The sequence below is a fragment of the Haematobia irritans genome, chromosome 3, assembly GCF_050003625.1.
Source record: "Haematobia irritans isolate KBUSLIRL chromosome 3, ASM5000362v1, whole genome shotgun sequence".
Taxonomy (NCBI): domain Eukaryota; kingdom Metazoa; phylum Arthropoda; class Insecta; order Diptera; family Muscidae; genus Haematobia; species Haematobia irritans.
This window is the reverse complement of record NC_134399.1, coordinates 213087121-213105084: the sequence shown is the minus strand read 5'-3', so window position 1 is coordinate 213105084 and position 17964 is coordinate 213087121. Positions and strand designations below refer to the sequence as shown.

At 26.5% G+C, this 17964-nt stretch overlaps 2 protein-coding genes across 2 annotated transcripts in view; both read right to left on the bottom strand.

The window, feature by feature from the left end:
- Positions 1-2720: 2720 nt before the first annotated feature.
- LOC142231419 (uncharacterized) lies at positions 2721-3328 on the bottom strand. Its single transcript, XM_075302027.1, has 2 exons — positions 3029-3328; positions 2721-2964 (listed from the first exon to the last, which is right to left on the bottom strand). The coding sequence occupies exons 1-2, from the start codon at positions 3199-3201 to the stop codon at positions 2721-2723; spliced, it is 417 nt and encodes a 138-aa protein (XP_075158142.1). The 5' UTR covers positions 3202-3328.
- Positions 3329-5154: 1826 nt separating this feature from the next.
- The window catches only part of Pdcd4 (Programmed cell death 4), a 74002-nt gene continuing 61192 nt past the window's right edge, over positions 5155-17964 (bottom strand). The window contains exon 5 of the mRNA XM_075302685.1: positions 5155-7571. Within this exon, the coding sequence (XP_075158800.1) occupies positions 7499-7571 (73 nt within the window). The 3' untranslated portion in view covers positions 5155-7498. The remainder of the gene's footprint in view (positions 7572-17964) is intronic.

The following is a 17964-nucleotide window of genomic DNA, read 5'->3' as shown; positions in this document are numbered from 1 at the left end:
CTGTTAAAAATTTCACGTAAATCGGATTACAACTCTATGGTTATATGAGTGAAAATCGGGGGAAAGATATATATGGGAGTTATATCTAACCGATTTCAACCAAAATTGGCATGCATATCGAGAATGTTAATTCTACTCTCTATGCAAAGTTTCACATAAATCGGAGTAAAACATTGACTTCTGGGGTATTTACGTGCATATCGGACGAAAGATATATATGGGAGCTATACCTAGGTTTAGGTTAGGTGGCAGCCCGATATATCAGGCTCACTTAGACTATTCAGTCCATTGTGATACCACATTGGTGAACTTCTCTCTTATCACTGAGTGCTGCCCGATTCCATGTTAAGCTCAATGACAAGGGACCTCCTTTTTATAGCCGAGTCCGAACGGCGTTCCACATTGCAGTGAAACCCCTTAAAGAAGCTTTGAAACCCTCAGAAATGTCACCAGCATTACTGAGGTGGGATAATCCACCGCTGAAAAACTATTTGGTGTTCGGTCGAAGCAGAAATCGAACCCACGACCTTGTGTATGCAAGGCGGGCATGCTAACCATTGCACCACGGTGGCTCCCTATACCTAAAACTGAACCGATTTCTTCCAAAATCAATAGGGTTCTATTCTGGCCCAAAGTACATACTTGTGCCAAATTTGCAGTCGATTGGACTAAAATTTCGACCTAGACCTTGATCACAAAAATGTGTTAACAGACAGACGGACATGGCTAGATCGTCTCAGGGGCCGGGCCCTGAGCAATATTGCCAAAGACACCATATGACTATATCTTCTCCTTCTGGGTGTTGCAAACATATGCACCAACTTATAATACACTGTTCCACAGTGTGGCGCAGGGTATAAAAATTTCAGCAGTTAAGGTCCTAACTGGCATATGAATATATCGACAGCATAACAGATACACCCATTATAATATTTAGATGGTCGTTAATTAACGAATCAGTAAGGGCGTTTTCGTTTCGCAAAAAATATGTTGCCTTGGTGTTACACTACATTTTCCCTCATTGCATTTTCGCCCACATTATAGTGCCATTCCAAAGTTATTGTTAATTCATAATAATGTGAGGGATGCAGGATCCAAAATCTATGACAGTATCCTTCATATTTACTAACCAATTTCGAGGATGATGCACCTTTTTTTCCCAATCGAAATCGCCATAAGAGAGATGCATGAAAATAGGGCTTAATTGACCAAAGAAATTTAAATAAAAATCACCTGTTTCACACAAAAATGGAAAGAAGAAGGTCTTCGAAAATAGACTTTCATTTCCAAATTTTTTTATTCTACGGAACAATACATTTTCATACTTCCATATATGTCTTGCTATTTTTCACTCATCTATTTCAAAATCATTTTAAAAGTTCAATAGAATTTGATCATTCATTCGCATGTATCGTAAATGTCGGAGCCGTTTATGCATTGGTCCTCCCATTTCGGTATTAAATGACAAGAGATGTCTTCTGGTGACATCGTAGTCCGAAGGCCACACACCTTGCGACACCAATCATTTCGTTGCTCATAAATTTTGTGGCCATTTCCCATGTTTTGTTCGCCATGTCTACGACGTTAATGCCAATGTGTACACATCATGTGTACTACAAATCAAAGAAACCCATACGCTGATGATGATGCCAAATAAACAAATATTGCTGATCTATATTCTACAATATCTATTATAAGATGGGATATTAATTATTTGGGGTATTGCAGAATGTTTACACATTCTATATAGGGATACAGGGATAGTGGCGGTAGTAATGTGTGAGCAAGCCTACATATTACTAAGTTTATATTTTGTCACAATATTTTGCAAATTGAAAATTATTATTAAGTATGTTATCATTTTGCACATTTGTTTATTACATTTAGCTTGCAAATATGTACAGTGAAACCTCTCCATCTTGGACACTGTGAAATATTACAATAAATTGTACTCTATGAGAGGCTTACCTTGCACACATACTATCCATTGAGAGTTCGTCCATTAGCTTGTAGTGGTGGAGAGCAATGCCAATATTAGCCCTATTGTAGAATTGCCATCTGACTTTTAAAATTTTAGTTTTTAGATGGTGATATTGCCAAATTTTTTTATGCAATAAGTGGAATAATTGGATAGAAATATAACGGGATCTTATTATGACACCAACTAATCAAAAAGTAGCCACTTCAAGAGTCGATTTAAAATTTCCCGATCTGTCACTATCTTTGTGTGTTGTCTTTTCATATCCATCCTTATTTAAATGGTTGCATACTTTTATTTGTGCAATCTTGGACTATCAAAACGGACTCGACAATGTCTAGGCGTTGCGCGAAGAATTTTCGGGCCCTTATGTTACCAAGAGGCTTTTTACTGCCCTTGTTAGAGCCAACTGGGAGTATGGCTCCATCGTATTGGATCTTCAATATTATATTTAGGTTGATAGAATAGAATCGGTGCAGACGCAGTTCTTATTGTTCGCTTTGAGCCAACTTAATTGGAAGAGTGACCTCCTTAAATTGAGGCAGATTCATTTACCCACCCTTAAGAGCCGACGAACGATGTTGAGCTCTATGATGAAGTGTGGGTTATTTAGTGGTGATATTCCATGCTTAGAAGTGATATCCATTGATTACCAGTTCATTTTCATTGATGTTCAACATTCGAATTATTCATCAGTAGAACCTATCCGTAGGATATGAACTGATTTTATCTCAATCTGTCATCAAAATAAAGTCCAGAATTTTAGCACATTTATATGATTATTAATACATTTTTTGTTGTTTTTTGTTTTTCTTTGTAACTGGTTACGCCCCTCTGCCTCTACCCGCCTTACGATCAGGTCCTCATGCACGGAAGGAGCGAGCGTTGTCGTTGGGACCTTTAAACAAAAAAAAAAATATATTTTATCGGCACTTTCCAATTGTCCTTCCAGTTCAGCGTTGTCAATTTGGCTTTTCCTGCTAGATCTGTTGGAAAAAATCAAGTCTTTTTGAAAGACCCAATGTATACTAACGCATAGACCCCACTTACCTAATTTGGGCCGAATTGCAATTATATATCACTAGGGTGCACTTACAGAAAATTTCCGAAACCAACGCTTTCATTCGACTGCAATGCCAAAACTGAATTTCCTTTATAATTTTAGCTGTTTTGGACATCCTAGTCGAATGAAAGTATTCGTTTTGGATATGGGACAACGACATTTTATTTTGGACCGAAACAAACAGCCAGGACTACGATGTTCAAAAAATCTGTTTTAAAATGAAAAAGAAAATTGCCCATTTCTATTTAAAATTTGATGTTATTAGATTTTCTAAAATTTTAAAAGGCGATTTGTCAAATTTGAAGATCACTAGTGTTGAGCAAAATCGTTTACCATAGTGATTCGAATTAATTGTTCCTTTTGTATTGAAACTTGTTCCTTCAAATCGTTCTAATAACTTGTACCGCCATCGGATCCTATTTCTTTTGGACCAATTTTGATCCGATCACACCAAAATGGCAACGCTGATTGTAACAGAATTCTTGCGGTGAGGAAATAAAATTTTGAAAAATTTTTCTATAGAAATAAACTTTTGATAAAATTTTCTATAGAAATAAAATTTTGAAAAATTTTCTATAGAAATAAAATTTTGACAAAATTTTCTATAGAAATAAAATTTTGACAAAATTTTCTATAGAAATAAAATTTTGACAAAATTTTCTATAGAATTAAAATTTTGACAAAATTTTCTATAGAAATAAAATTTTGACAAAATTTTCTATAGAAATAAGATTTTGACAAAATTTTCTATAGAAATAAAATTTTGACAAAATTTTCTATAGAAATAAAATTTTCTATAGAAATAAAATTTTTACAAAATTTTCTATAGAAATAAAATTTTTGACAAAATTTTCTATAGAAATAAAATTTTGACAAAATTTTCTATAGAAATAAAATTTGACAAAATTTTCTATAGAAATAAGATTTTGACAAAATTTTCTATAGAAATAAAATTTTGACAAAATTTTCTATAGAAATAAAATTTTGACAAAATTTTCTATAGAAATAAAATTTTGACAAAATTTTCTATAGAAATAAAATTTTGACAAAATTTTCTATAGAAATAAAATGTTGACAAAATTTTCTATAGAAATAAAATTTTGAGAAAATTTTCTATAGAAATAAAATGTTGACAAAATTTCTATAGAAATAAAATTTGACAAAATTTTCTGTAGAAATAAAATTTTGACAAAATTTTCTATAGAAATAAAATTTTGACAAAATTTTCTATAGAAATAAAATGTTGACAAAATTTTCTATAGAAATAAAATTTTGACAAAATTTTCTATAGAAATAAAATTTTAGAAATAAAATTTTGGCAAAATTTTCTATAGAAATAAAATTTTGAGAAAATTTTTTATAGAAATAAAATGTTGACAAAATTTTCTATAGAAATAAAATTTTGGCAAAATTTTCTATAGAAATAAAATGTTGACAAAATTTTCTATATAAATAAAATTTGGACAAAATTTTCTATAGAAATAAAATTTTGACAACATTTTCTATAGAAATAAAATTTTGACAAAATTTTCTATAGAAATAAAATTTTGACAAAATTTTCTATATAAATAAAATTTTGACAAAATTTTCTATAGAAATAAAATTTTGACAAAATTTTCTATAGAAATAAAATTTTGACAAAATTTTCTACAGAAATAAAATGTTGACAAAATTTTCTATAGAAATAAAAGTTTGACAAAATTCTATAGAAATAAAATTTGGACAAAATTTTCTATAGAAATAAAATTTTGACAAAATTTTCTATAGAAATAAAATTTTGACAAAATTTTCTATAGAAATAAAATTTTGACAAAATTTTCTATAGAAATAAAATTTTGACAAAATTTTCTATAGAAATAAAATTTTGATAAAATTTTCTATAGAAATAAAATGTTGACAACATTTTCTATAGAAATAAAATTTTGACAAAATTTTCTATAGAAATAAAATTTTAAAATATTGCTATCCTACAATGTACATTGTTAATGTTATGAGTCTTGAATCAGATAATGGTAGATAGCAATTAAAAAAAAACTGTTCGGCTTTTAACATTAGAGCTGAGTGTTAGTTCGACTCTAAGCACAAATTGTTAAAAAAAAACAAATGGGCTGGATTTTTTTTTAAATACGTTTATGTTTATTATTTTTTACGTGTTTTTAATGTTTTTGTTGAATATAATAATAAATTGTTAAATTTTCAAGTTTTTTAAACTTATCATATCTCATTTCTGTTCCATTAAGCTTGTCTTATTTTGTTTTTTTTGTTTGTTTATCTTTCTTTGCTTTTAGATGGGTAATATTGTTTTCGGCTCCATTCAAGGAGTTACAATAAGTGTTTAATGTTCCATTTTAGGAAATTGAAACGTGTTTCGAGGGATAGGGAATACTATAATATGCCACATATTAGCGCTCAGGAGTTTTATATTAAAGTAGACGTAGTATGTAATTAAAAAAAGGATTTATAGAATACATGTTTGTGTTTTTTTTTGTTTTTCAATCATGGTGGAAATTTATTTTATAGTTTTCTTACGAAAATTTCTAAAAATGTGAAAATTTTAGTTTTTATTTTTTTATATACTTATAATATAGGAAAACATTTTTTTTATATATTGGGGATAATACAAACTCAGACCAAAAATTAAATTCATACAAATGAGAGAGAAAAAAAATATATTAAAAAAAGGAATTCGAAAAATTAAAACAAAAATGGTTTGTGTTTTTTTTTCCAGGGTTACAATAATTTTTATATGTTAAAAAGGTCTTAAGACTACTAACATTCTTTGTTTCATACTACAAAAGACAATATTAAAAAGAAAATGTGTGTGTATGTATATTTATATTTTGGTTCCTTAGATTATCAATAGTACACATTTCAGTTTTAGGGGGTCAGGGGTGCTATATATCTATAAAATGGGTCGAATTCATTTATTCAAGTATAATTTTATTGTTCTTAATTTGGTTTACAAGTCCTTAATATTTGTGGATGTGAGAATGTAAATAATTGTATGATCTTGAGTTTGTAGTTATATTACTGACATATATACTTAAAGAATTAGGCAGCAAAGTAATAAAAAAAAGTAAGCAGTATAATTGAAAGAAAAAGAAAAATGTATATAAAAAAATTATTTGTAAATTATAAAAAAAAAAACTAAATCTATATTGGGTGAAAAATTTGCAAACTGCTACGATTGGTTCTACTATAGACGTGAGAAGTATAATTTCCCAATCAACGTAAAGGTATGAGAGCTCTTAGTATTCCATTTTCTTTTCGTAAGCTAGGTTTACCCCTAATTTTCAGTAATAATAATAGAAAATTGAAAATTTTATTACAAAGGATTAAAATTTTGCAATATTTTCACTTTCAAAAGGAATTCACCAAGGATTTCAAAAGATTTTATTTTATTTATATGCTCAATTTTCTTTAGTTATAGGGAATTAAAAATTTGTCGTTTACGATATTGGGGGGTTTCACACTAAATAAGATTTATAAAAAATCTCTTTAATGGAAAATTTTTTTAACCATAGACCTTATATCTTCCCTCATGTTATCTAGAACAATCTGTCTCGATTACTTGTAGCGTGTTTATAAATCGCTCATATCATAGTATAAACCTATAACAGCAGTAATTCATTTAATTATGATCTTAAGCAATATGCTATGTTTCAAATTCTAAAGCATATTTTTAGGCATTTGTATTTTATGTTTTGGAAACTACTACAGGGTGATTCAGTGGGAAAAGTTTGTGTTTTTGATAAAAGCAAAAAAGAAAATAATATAGCTGATGTTGGTGGTTATTATATGAACAAAAACATTTAAGAGATCAATTTTTTTGTTGTTGTTTTGTTAGTGTGTTTACAAAGATAATTTTGCTTATGTATATGGTTTTGTTGCGTTCTTGGTAATAATAATGTGGTTGTTGTGGTGGTTACAGATGGTTTTGAGAAGGAATTATTCATCAAAGTTTTTTTTTTTTTACTTTCTACTTTAATTTATAATCCATACAAATTTTCTTCTCTACATAAATTAAGGAGAAGATGATGCTAAAAGCATATTTTAGGTTGGTTTTCTTCTTATTCTTCTAGTCTTAATATGGATAAGTGGGATGGGTCTGGTCTCTGGGGCCCAAAATTGCCCTCTTGATGTTTTATTTATTTCAAAATACATTGGGGAGTTTCTTCTTCTTCTTCTGTTTAGTTTGATATTTATATATAAATCTTTCTCCATTTGTGAAGTTCGACTTGATTTTCGTTTTTGTAGTTGTGGTTAAAATGTGTTTGTTTTTTTTTTTTTTCAATAAATTGTTGGGTTCTTGTGATGAATTGATGAGTTAAGTTAAAATTTCCATATGGTCAAATTGCTGTTGTTGCGATTACTTGTTGATGCTATTGTTGCTGCAATAGTTTTTAGGAAAAAAAAACTTTTGATTTATTCGAATGTTGTTGGTAGACTTAAAAAATTTAGTCACGCAATGGAATAGTTTGTGGTTTGATATGACCACCGTCTCCTTCGGAGACAAAACGTTTACGTCCTCTGTAAAGATAAAGAAACAAACAAAGGATAAAATTAGATATGCAAAATAAGCCCAAAATGATTAATCAAAAAAATAAATCAAATATTCGAATGTTTTTGCTGGAAAAAAATTTTGGAGTTTTATTGCATATTTGTTTCCTTCAAAGAAAACTATATATTTTTATTTAAGTTTGAGATCTCAATAAGATTTTCATTTACATATATTTCAATCACCGGAGCCATCGTGGTGTAATGGTTAGCAAACCAACGGTAAGGATTCAATCCACGGTGGCCACATTTGGGAGAATTCTACCAAAAATGGTAAATTTTTTTACTGTTTGGTGGATGTTTTGCTAGATTTTGCAAAATATTCCCCCTTCACTAAGAGCTACTTCACAAATTTCCTTTAGAAATAAAATTTTGACAAAATTTTCTATAGAAATAAAATTTTGACAAAATTTTCTATAGAAATAAAATTTTAACAAAATTTTCTATAGAAATAAAATTTTAACAAAATTTTCTATAGAATAAAATTTTGACAAATTTTCCTCTAGAAATAAAATTTTGAGAAAATTTTCTATAGAAATAAAATTTTGACAAAATTTTCTATAGAAAAAAATGTTGACAAAATTTGTATAAAAATAAAATTTTGACAAAAGTTTCTATAGAAATAACATTTTGACAAAATTTTCTATAGAAATACAATTTTGACAAATTTTGACAAAATTGTTTATAGAAATAAAATTTTGATAAAATTTTCTATAGAAATAAAATTTTGACAAACTTTTCTATAGAAATAAAATTTTGACAAAATTTTCTATAGAAATAAAATTTTGACAACATTTTCTATAGAAATAAAATTTTGAGAAAATTTTCTATAGAAATAAAATTTTGACAAAATTTTCTATAGAAATAAAATGTTGACAAAATTTTCTATAGAAATAAGATTTGGACACAATTTTCTATAGAAATAAAATTTTGACAAAATTTTCTATAGAAATAAAATTTTGACAAAATTTTCTATAGAAATACAATTTTGATAAAATTTTCTATACAAATAAAATGTTGACAACATTTTCTATAGAAAATTTTGACAAAATTTTCTATAGAATAAAATTTTGACAAATTTTCCTCTAGAAATAAAATTTTGAGAAAATTTTCTATAGAAATAACATTTTGACAAAATTTTCTATAGAAATACAATTTTGACAAATTTTGACAAAATTGTTTATAGAAATAAAATTTTGACAAAATTTTCTATAGAAATAAAATTTTGACAAATTTTTCTATAGAAAAAAAAATGTTGACAAAATTTTCTATAGAAATAAAATTTTGACAAAAGTGTCTATAGAAATAAAAGTTTGAAAATTTTCTATAGAAATACAATTTTGAGAAAATTTTCTATAGAAATAAAATTTTCTGTAAAAATAAAATTTTGAAAATTTTCTATAGAACTAAAATTTTGACAGAATTTTCTATAGAAATAAAATTTTTACAAAAACTTTTATAGAAATAAAATTTTGAGAAAATTTCTATAGAACTAAAATTTTGGCAGAATTTTCTATAGAAATAAAATTTTTACAAAAAACTTTTATAGAAATAAAATTTTGGAAAAATTTTCTATAGAAATAAAATTTTGGAAAAATTTTCTATAGAAATAAAATTTTGGAAAAATTTTCTATAGAAATAAAATTTTGACAACATTTTCTATAGAAATAAAATTTTGAGAAAATTTTCTATAGAAATAAAATTTTGAGAAAATTTTCTATAGAAATAAAATTTTGAGAACATTTTCTATAGAAATAAAATTTTGACAAAATTTTCTTTAGAAATAAAATTGTGACAAAATTTTCTATGGAAATAAAATTTTGACAAAATTTTCTATAGAAATAAAATTTTGACAAAATTTTCTATAGAAATAAAATTTTGGCAAAATTTTCTATAGAAATAAAATTTTGACAAAATTTTCTATAGAAATAAAATTTTGATAAAATTTTCTATAGAAATAAAATTTTGACAAAATTTTCTATAGAAATAAAATTTTGACAAAACTTTCTGTAGAAATAAAATTTTGAAAATTTTCTATAGAAATACAATTTTGACAAAATTTTCTATAGAAATAAAATTTTGACAAAACTTTCTGTAGAAACTAAAATTTTGACAGAATTTCCTATAGAAATAAAATTTTTACAAAAACTTTTATAGAAATAAAATTTTGACAAAATTTTCTATAGAAATATTTTTTTTTATTTCAGCTTAAAACCATACATTGACTAAACTACAAGTGTAGCTTAACCAACAGAGGAAAAGAATGTTTGTCAAATTTATTTTGGCAAATCCCTATAGACTGCAAGGTGGTTGGATGGACGTACGTTTCGGAATTCCTCATCAGCATCCGAAACGTGCGTCCATCCAACCATCTTGCTGTCTATAGAAATAAAATTTTGAAATTTTTCTATAGAAATACAACTCTGAGAAAATTTTTTATAGAAATAAAATTTTCTGTAGAAATAAAATTTTGAAAATTTTCTATAGAACTAAAATTTTGACAGAATTTTTTATAGAAATAAAATCTTTACAAAAACTTTTATAGAAATAAAATTTTGAGAAAATTTTCTATAGAAATAAAATTTTGACAAAATTTTCTATAGAAATGTTGACATTTTCTATAGAAATAAAATTTTGAAAATTTTCTATAGAAATAAAATTTTGACAGAATTTCCTATAGAAATAAAATTTTTACAAAAACTTTTATAGAAATAAAATTTTGAGAAAATTTTCTATAGAAATAAAATTTTGACAAAATTTTCTGTAGAAATAAAATTTTGAAATTTTTCTATAGAAATAAAATTTTGACAAAATTTTCTATAGAAATAAAATTTTGAAAAATTTTCCATATAAATAAAATTTTGAGAAAATTTTGTATAGAAATAAAATTTTGACAAAATTTTCTATAGAAATAAATTTTAACAAAATTTTCTATAGAACTAAAATTTTGACAGAATTTCTTATAGAAATAAAATTTTTACAAAAAATAAAATTTTAAAAAATTTTCCATAGAAATAAAATTTTGACAAGATTTGTATAGAAATAAAATTTTGACAAAATAGAAATAACATTTTGAAAAAAATCTCTCTGTACAAAAAAAAAACAAAAATCCGTAGTTAAATTATTAAAATACTAAATTATTTTTATTGCAAACAAATTATTTGTTTGTAGTTAAATTTTATAATATTTTCGAAATTTTCCACAGACCAATGAAATTTTCCTTTTTTGAAGTATGTCTCGAAACATTTTATAAACTATAAGTGGGTATAAAGTTCAATGGCCATACAGTGATTTTCTTCTTTATTTGCAGTTAATTTTTTCTTCAATGAATCTTTGAAGTAAAGATAAAAAATAGGCTAATTCTTATTTTGAGTATATTGCATCTTTAGGTTTAAGTTTTTTTGAAATTAAGAAGTATCCGGTACAATTTGGATTTTTTTAACAGACATTTATTTGTACACAAATACCTTTGACGATATATCTCAAAAAGAGAAAGAAAATTTGATAAATGAGACCTATATCCTAATTCTTAATTTATAGAGCATAGATTTAATAGTTCCCTAAAAACTTCCGAAATTTCTAAAGGAAGGCCACAATTTCTTTGAATGTAAGTAAACCGGTTTTTGTTCTGCTAATAGAATAAAGCCATTGTCATGCATTTCCACAAATCCGATCGACAAGCATACGGGATAGGCTCCCCGGAATAGATTTCCTCTTCTATAAAAACAATGAATGACACAAAGCACAGGACAACCCATCAGATAGAAAAGGAACATAATTGAGTGGATGATAATATTCACTTATCTCACATACTTAGCTCATGCGATTTCTTTAAATTCTTTAGCCCTAAAATTATAAACCTTTAAATGAAAAAAAAAAACAAAACAAAAACAGTCAAAAATCTCTTAAAAATGTTTGAACTGCTGCTTTCATTATATCGTAGAATATTCTAGAATTTATCGATTTTAATTTCACTTTCATTGAAATGAGAATGTCCTAACGTTCTCTTCCACCCTCATTCTTCCACCCAATTTATTTATTTTCACTTTCATTGCTTTCAGAGCGGATATAGCCTCCTCCTGGGCTAAGGTAGGTCGTGAAAGAGGTTTGTTTTCATCACACAACCAACTATGCACCAGAAACCAGCCGAGTTCAATAAACTCCAATGACCTAAAGAAGCAGAAACGTTGTTACGTCTATTTTTTTCTGTAGTAGTAGTAGTTGTGGTTTTGTGGGAGGGTAAAAGCTTCTTTTTTGTGCCTCCTTCTGTGGAAATTCATTGAACCCACAAAAGAACGGCAATGGAATAGAAAAGCTTTTGCTTTATAAATTTCGCTGACGGTACAAATACTATGTGTCAAGATTTGATAAGCTTTATGGTCCATTCATTCGAAGGTAATTTGCAAGTCGTCAAATGTTCAAATTGCATTTCTTTAGCAGAGAAGGATTATAAGTACATCTTCCACAGTTTTTCATAATTTCTAGAACAAGATGAAAATGAAATTCTTCTTCTGCACAATCAAACATTCTACCAAAAAAACTAAAAAAAAAATCTATGAAAACTTTGTCAAAATTTTATTTCTATAGAAAATCTTGTCAAAATTTTATTTCTATAGAAAATTTTGTGAAAATTTGATTTCTATAGAAATTTTGTGAAAATTTGATTTCTATAGAAAATTTTGTCAAAATTTTATTTCTATAGAAAATTTTGTCAAAATTTTATTTCTATAGAAAATTTTGTCAACATTTTATTTCTATAGAAAAATGTGTCAAAATTTTTATTTCTATAGAAAATTTTGTCAAAATTTTATTTCTATAGAAAATTTTGTCAAAATTTTATTTCTATAGAAAATTTTGTCGACATTTTATTTCTATAGAAAATTTTGTCAACATTTTATTTCTATAGAAAATTTTTCAAAATTTTATTTCTATAGAAAATTTTGTAAACATTTTATTTCTATAAAAAATTTTGTCAACATTTTATTTCTATAGAATATTTTGTCAAAATTTTATTTCTACAAAATATTTATCACAATTTTATTTCTATAGAAAATCTTGTCAACATTTTATTTCTATAGAAAATTTTGCCAAAATTTTATTTGTATAGAAAATTTTGGCAAAATTTTATTTCTATAGAAAATGTTGTCACAATTTTATTTCTATAGAAAATTGTGTCAAAATTTTATTTCTATAGAAAATTGTGTCAAAATTTTATTTCTATAGAAAAATGTGTCAAAATTTTATTTCTATAGTCAACATTTTATTTGTATAGAAAATTTTGTCAACATTTTATTTCAATAGAAAATTTTGGCAAAATTTTATTTCTATAGAAAATTTTGTCAAAATTTTATTTCAATAGAAAATTGTGTCAAAATTTTATTTCTATAGAAAATTGTGTCAAAATTTTAGTTCTATAGTCAAAATTTTATTTGTATAGAAAATTTTGTCAACATTTTATTTCAATAGAAAATTTTGGCAAAATTTTATTTCTATAGAAAATTTTGTCAAAATTTTATTTCAATAGAAAATTGTGTCAAAATTTTATTTCTATAGAAAATTGTGTCAAAATTTTATTTCTATAGTCAAAATTTTATTTGTATAGAAAATTTTGTCAACATTTTATTTCCATAGAAAATTTTGGCAAAATTTTATTTCTATAGAAAATTTTGTCAAAATTTTATTTCAATAGAAAATTTTGTCAAAATTTTATTTCTATAGAAAATTTTGTCAAAAATTTATTTCTATAGAAAATTTTGTCAAAATTTTATTTCTATAGAATATTTTGTCAACATTTTATTTCTATAGAAAATTTTGTCAAAATTTTATTTTTATTGAAGATTCAGTGAAAATTTTATTTCTATAGAAGATTCAGTCAAAATTTTATTTCTATAGAAAATTTTGTCAAAATTTTATTTCTATAGAAAAGTTTGTCAAAATTTTATTTCTATAGAAAATTTTGTTAACATTTTATTTCTATAGAAAATTTTGTCAACATTTTATTTCTATAGAAAATTTTGTCAACATTTTATTTCTATAGAAAATTTTGTCAACACTTTATTTCTATAGAAATTTTGTCAAAATTTTATTTCTATAGAAAATTTTGTTAACATTTTATTTCTATAGAAAATTTTGTCATCATTTTATTTCTATAGAAAATTTTGTCAACACTTTATTTCTATAGAAAATTTTGCAAAATTTTATTTCTATAGAAGATTCAGTCAAAATTTTATTTCTATACAAAATTTTGTCAACATTTTATTTCTATAGAAAATCTTGTCAAAATTTTATTTCTATAGAAAAGTTTGTAAAAATTTTATTTGTATAGAAAATTTTGTCAAAATTTTATTTGTATAGAAAATTTTGTCAACATTTTATTTCTATAGAAAATTTTGGCAAAATTTTATTTCTCTAGAAAATGTCAAAATTTTATTTCTATAAAAAATTTTTGTCAAAATTTTATTTCTATAGAAAATTGTATCAAAATTTTATTTCTATAGAAAATTTTGTAAAAATTTTATTTCTATAGAAAATTTTGTCAAAATTTTATTTGTATAGAAAATTTTGTCAAAATTTTATTTCTATAGAAAATTTTGGCAAAATTTTATTTCTATAGCACAGATTATGCACAGTGGTGATGAAAAATGGTTCAAATTGGGAGGAATGTCTAGTTAGGCTTATGGAGATAGGCATCTGGCATTTTCTTTTCAATAACTTAATAATACCCCAATTCCTTAATCTTCATGTCCAATAAGCTCGTATCAAAAAAAAAAAAAAAATAAATAAATAAAATAATAATATAAATGCGTTTAATTGTTGAATTTCCTCTATGAAAAAGTGTGTCACTTTTTTTAAATGATGTGCCACCTTTTAAGGCTTGTGACACTTTATGTGCCACTTCCTAGAAACTCCTATCGGCAACGCTGAGGCGGATGCTTAAAAAGATCACTTCCGCCCTATGACAGGGCCATGTAATATTCATAGCTTCTGAGCCAATTTTGCACCACTTCTGGATCCAAAACGATTATTTGTATTGTTTTTGGCTATGCTTTTACTAGACCACACGCAAAAGATTAAAAAAATACGTTTACCAATTTAATCAAAATCGTATAAACTGCTGTATTATTATATAATTACAATATTATTAAATCTTAATCGGTTTTAAATCACATGAAATGTATACTCAATAATAACAAACAACACTTTTTTAGACACTTTATGGATTTAAGAGGAGTCTGTTTCTTTTGTTTGCTATGGTCGTGCTTGAAACAAGTTTTTGCTACACCAGTTTTACACCAGATTATGAAGGATACAAAATTAAAATCTCATAAACAATCAGGAAACTTTAATTAACGATCAATTTAAAATTTAGCAAAAGAAAACGATAACAAAGAACAAATTATTGGTTAGTCGGTCGCTCGATCGATCCATATACATTTTTTTTTATAAATAAAATTGCATGATGCGATTATGGTGTATTTTTATTTTGATATAATTAACACCGGGTTTGCCAAACGTTTAATCGACTGATGGAAGTTTAATGAAATTGTGACAAGAGAACTAAAGAGAGACAGTGGTAGCAAAAGTTTTTTGTCAGTGAGATCGTTGAACATTTCTGAAAAGTTTAATACGAAATAAAAAAATGCAACCGAAAATTTAATTTTCCCATAAGTAAAAAAAAATGTTGGTTTTTAAAAATTGGTTCATATTCGTTTTTATACTAATATGTAAGCATTTATCAAATTTGAAAAACATTTGCCTGCATAGGTTACTGCCGCAAACAAGAGTTTGCTGTGGAAACCTCTTGGTCTATTATAGAAAAAAAAATATATTGAAACATTTGCATACTTTTAGGTGTTACATTTGTCTGCGATTCGATTAAATTAGGGAAGAGTAAAAATGTGCAACCTTCTAAAATATAAAGTAAGAAACGATTGCGTTTTGTAATCATTCAAAAGTTTACGTTTTGAAAACTTTTGGTTATTGTACACAGAAAAAAAATATCACCAAAATATTCCCAATAAAAAAAAGTTGATTGAAGCTGAAAACTTTTTCAATTAATGAATTAAATTAATTAAACTACTAACCTTCTAATCAAACTAGAAACATTAAGTTAATTAAGTCAATGATTGGAATTTTTAAAATTTTCAATTAAAAAATTAATTGATACAATTAAATTTTTAATCAAACTCGGAAGAGTAAGACAGTTAAAAAATTATGGACATTTTTTTTATTCTTTAATTATTTTTTTTTTTTTTTTTGAAACTATCAAATTATGAATTAAACTAAGAATAGTTATAGAAAGTGATTAATAGTATAGTGATTGATCGTTTCTAAGTAAAAAGTTAATTGAATTTTCCTTGACCGACAGAATAATACGCCTTTGAAAAACGTTTGCCGATTGCGAACCAAAATTGATATTTTTATGTTTCCACCTTCAATATTCGAAGTCAGTGTATTCATGTTCGATATGGACAAAACTCGATTCTTGACAAAACAAATATATAAACAAAAAATGAATATAAAGAAAACCAACATCTATAAAATATAAACAAGCAAAACTAAAAACATGTTATTATTAATAATGCAACAAAAGAAACAAACCGATTATGAACCACTGCATCACCGGTAAAATGAACATGGGCGCCAGAGAGCGGGAATATTTTTTTCTGTGAAAGAAACTTGAAAAACAACTCTGTTGTAATTGGCATGCGCATGATACATTGTGCTACGTTTGCATTTGCTGTTGACCAATGTGAGCTTTTTCAGTTTTGTTGTCATCGTATTTTCTTTTCTTACCTCCAACCCCCCCTACTCTTCATCGTCAAAGACCAGCAGACCATCTTGTTGCAACGAAAAAAAGGTCAATGGGTGAATGAACTTAGCTAAAATATCGTCCGTCTTTGTAATGGCAACGACGATAACAACTTTGGCAATGTTGTCGCTTGTGTCTTATATCGCGCAGAACAGCAGCTGCAGCATTTCTTTGCTTGTTGGCAGCAATCAAAAATCATAACACCAACAAAAATAAATCCTATGAGGTAATGACGAAATTTAGCAAAGCGATAATACTTTGTTTTAACTTAAATTTGGGTTTTTACTGTTTTCATTCCGTTTGGAAAACATGTAAATATCGGATTCCGTACATTTATCCCTGATCTAACATCCAAAGCATGAAGCTTCCTATAAATGAAAGGATCGCCTAAAAATAGAAATACATTCACCGCCTGAAAGTATGCAAATATTTGACAATTCATCATACAAAATGGCACAAGTATGTATTTTGGGTCAGAATAGAACCCGATTGATTTTGGAAGAAATCGGTTAGATTTTGCTTTAGATTTTGCCCCCATATATATCTTTCGCCCGATATCTACTAATATGGTCCCAGAAGTCAGAATTTCAGCCAGATTTACCTTAAATTTTGCACAAGAAGTGCAATTGATAGTGTCGTAAAGTGTGCTGAATTTGGTAGAAATAGGTTCACATTTAGATATAGCTCCCATATATATATTTCACCCGATATGCACTTATAAGGCCTCAGAAGCCAGAGTTTTGCTCTTATTTGCTTTAAATTTTGCACACGGAGTAGAATTAATATTGCAGCTATGTATGCCAAATTTGGTTGAAATCGGTTCAGATTAAGATATAGCTCCCATATATATCTTTCGCCTGATATGAACTCCTATGGCCCCAGATGCCAGAATTTTGCCCTAATTTTCTTTAAATTTTGCACAGGGAGTAGAATTAATATGGTAGCTATACATGCCAAATTTGTTTTAAATCGGTTCAGATTTAGATATAGCTTCTATCGCCCGATATGCACTTATATGGCCCCAGAATCCAGAGGTTTTACCCTAATTTACTTTAAATTTTGCACAGGAAGTACAATTAATATTGTAGCTATGTGTGCCAAATTTGATTGAAATCGGGTCAGATTTATATATAGCTCCCATATATATCTTTCCAACGATTTTCACTCATATGACAACAGAGGTCAAAGTTGTAATCCGATTTAGGTGAAATTTTGCACAGGGAGTCGAATTAACATTGTAGCTTTGCACGCCAAATTTGGTTGAAATCGGTTCAGATTTAGATATAACTCCCATATATATGTGGTTTTTTGTGATTTCGGCAAAATTGACCAAAATACCCACATTTTCCTTGTAAAAACGACACTGCTAAGTCGAAAACTTGTAGAAATGACTCCAATTTTCCTATAAGTCTAATCCATATTTATCGATAATAAATACACTTTTGCAATGTTGCCTAAAAATTGCTTCAGATTTAAATGTTTCCCATATTTTTTGTTACTAACATTTTGTTCCACTCCAGGACATTAGCCGACTTAAATTTTAAGTATACATAA

What these genes read in the sequence shown, in the direction of transcription:
- LOC142231419 (XM_075302027.1), bottom strand. Translation starts at nt 3,201, where the DNA reads ATGTCGTTGTCCCATATCCAAAACGAATACTTTCATTCGACTAGGATG. An exon ending in TGCAATTCGGCCCAAATTAG is followed by an intron (nt 2,965 to 3,028) that starts GTAAGTGGGGTC and finishes TTTTTCCAACAG; the next exon opens with ATCTAGCAGGAAAAGCCAAA.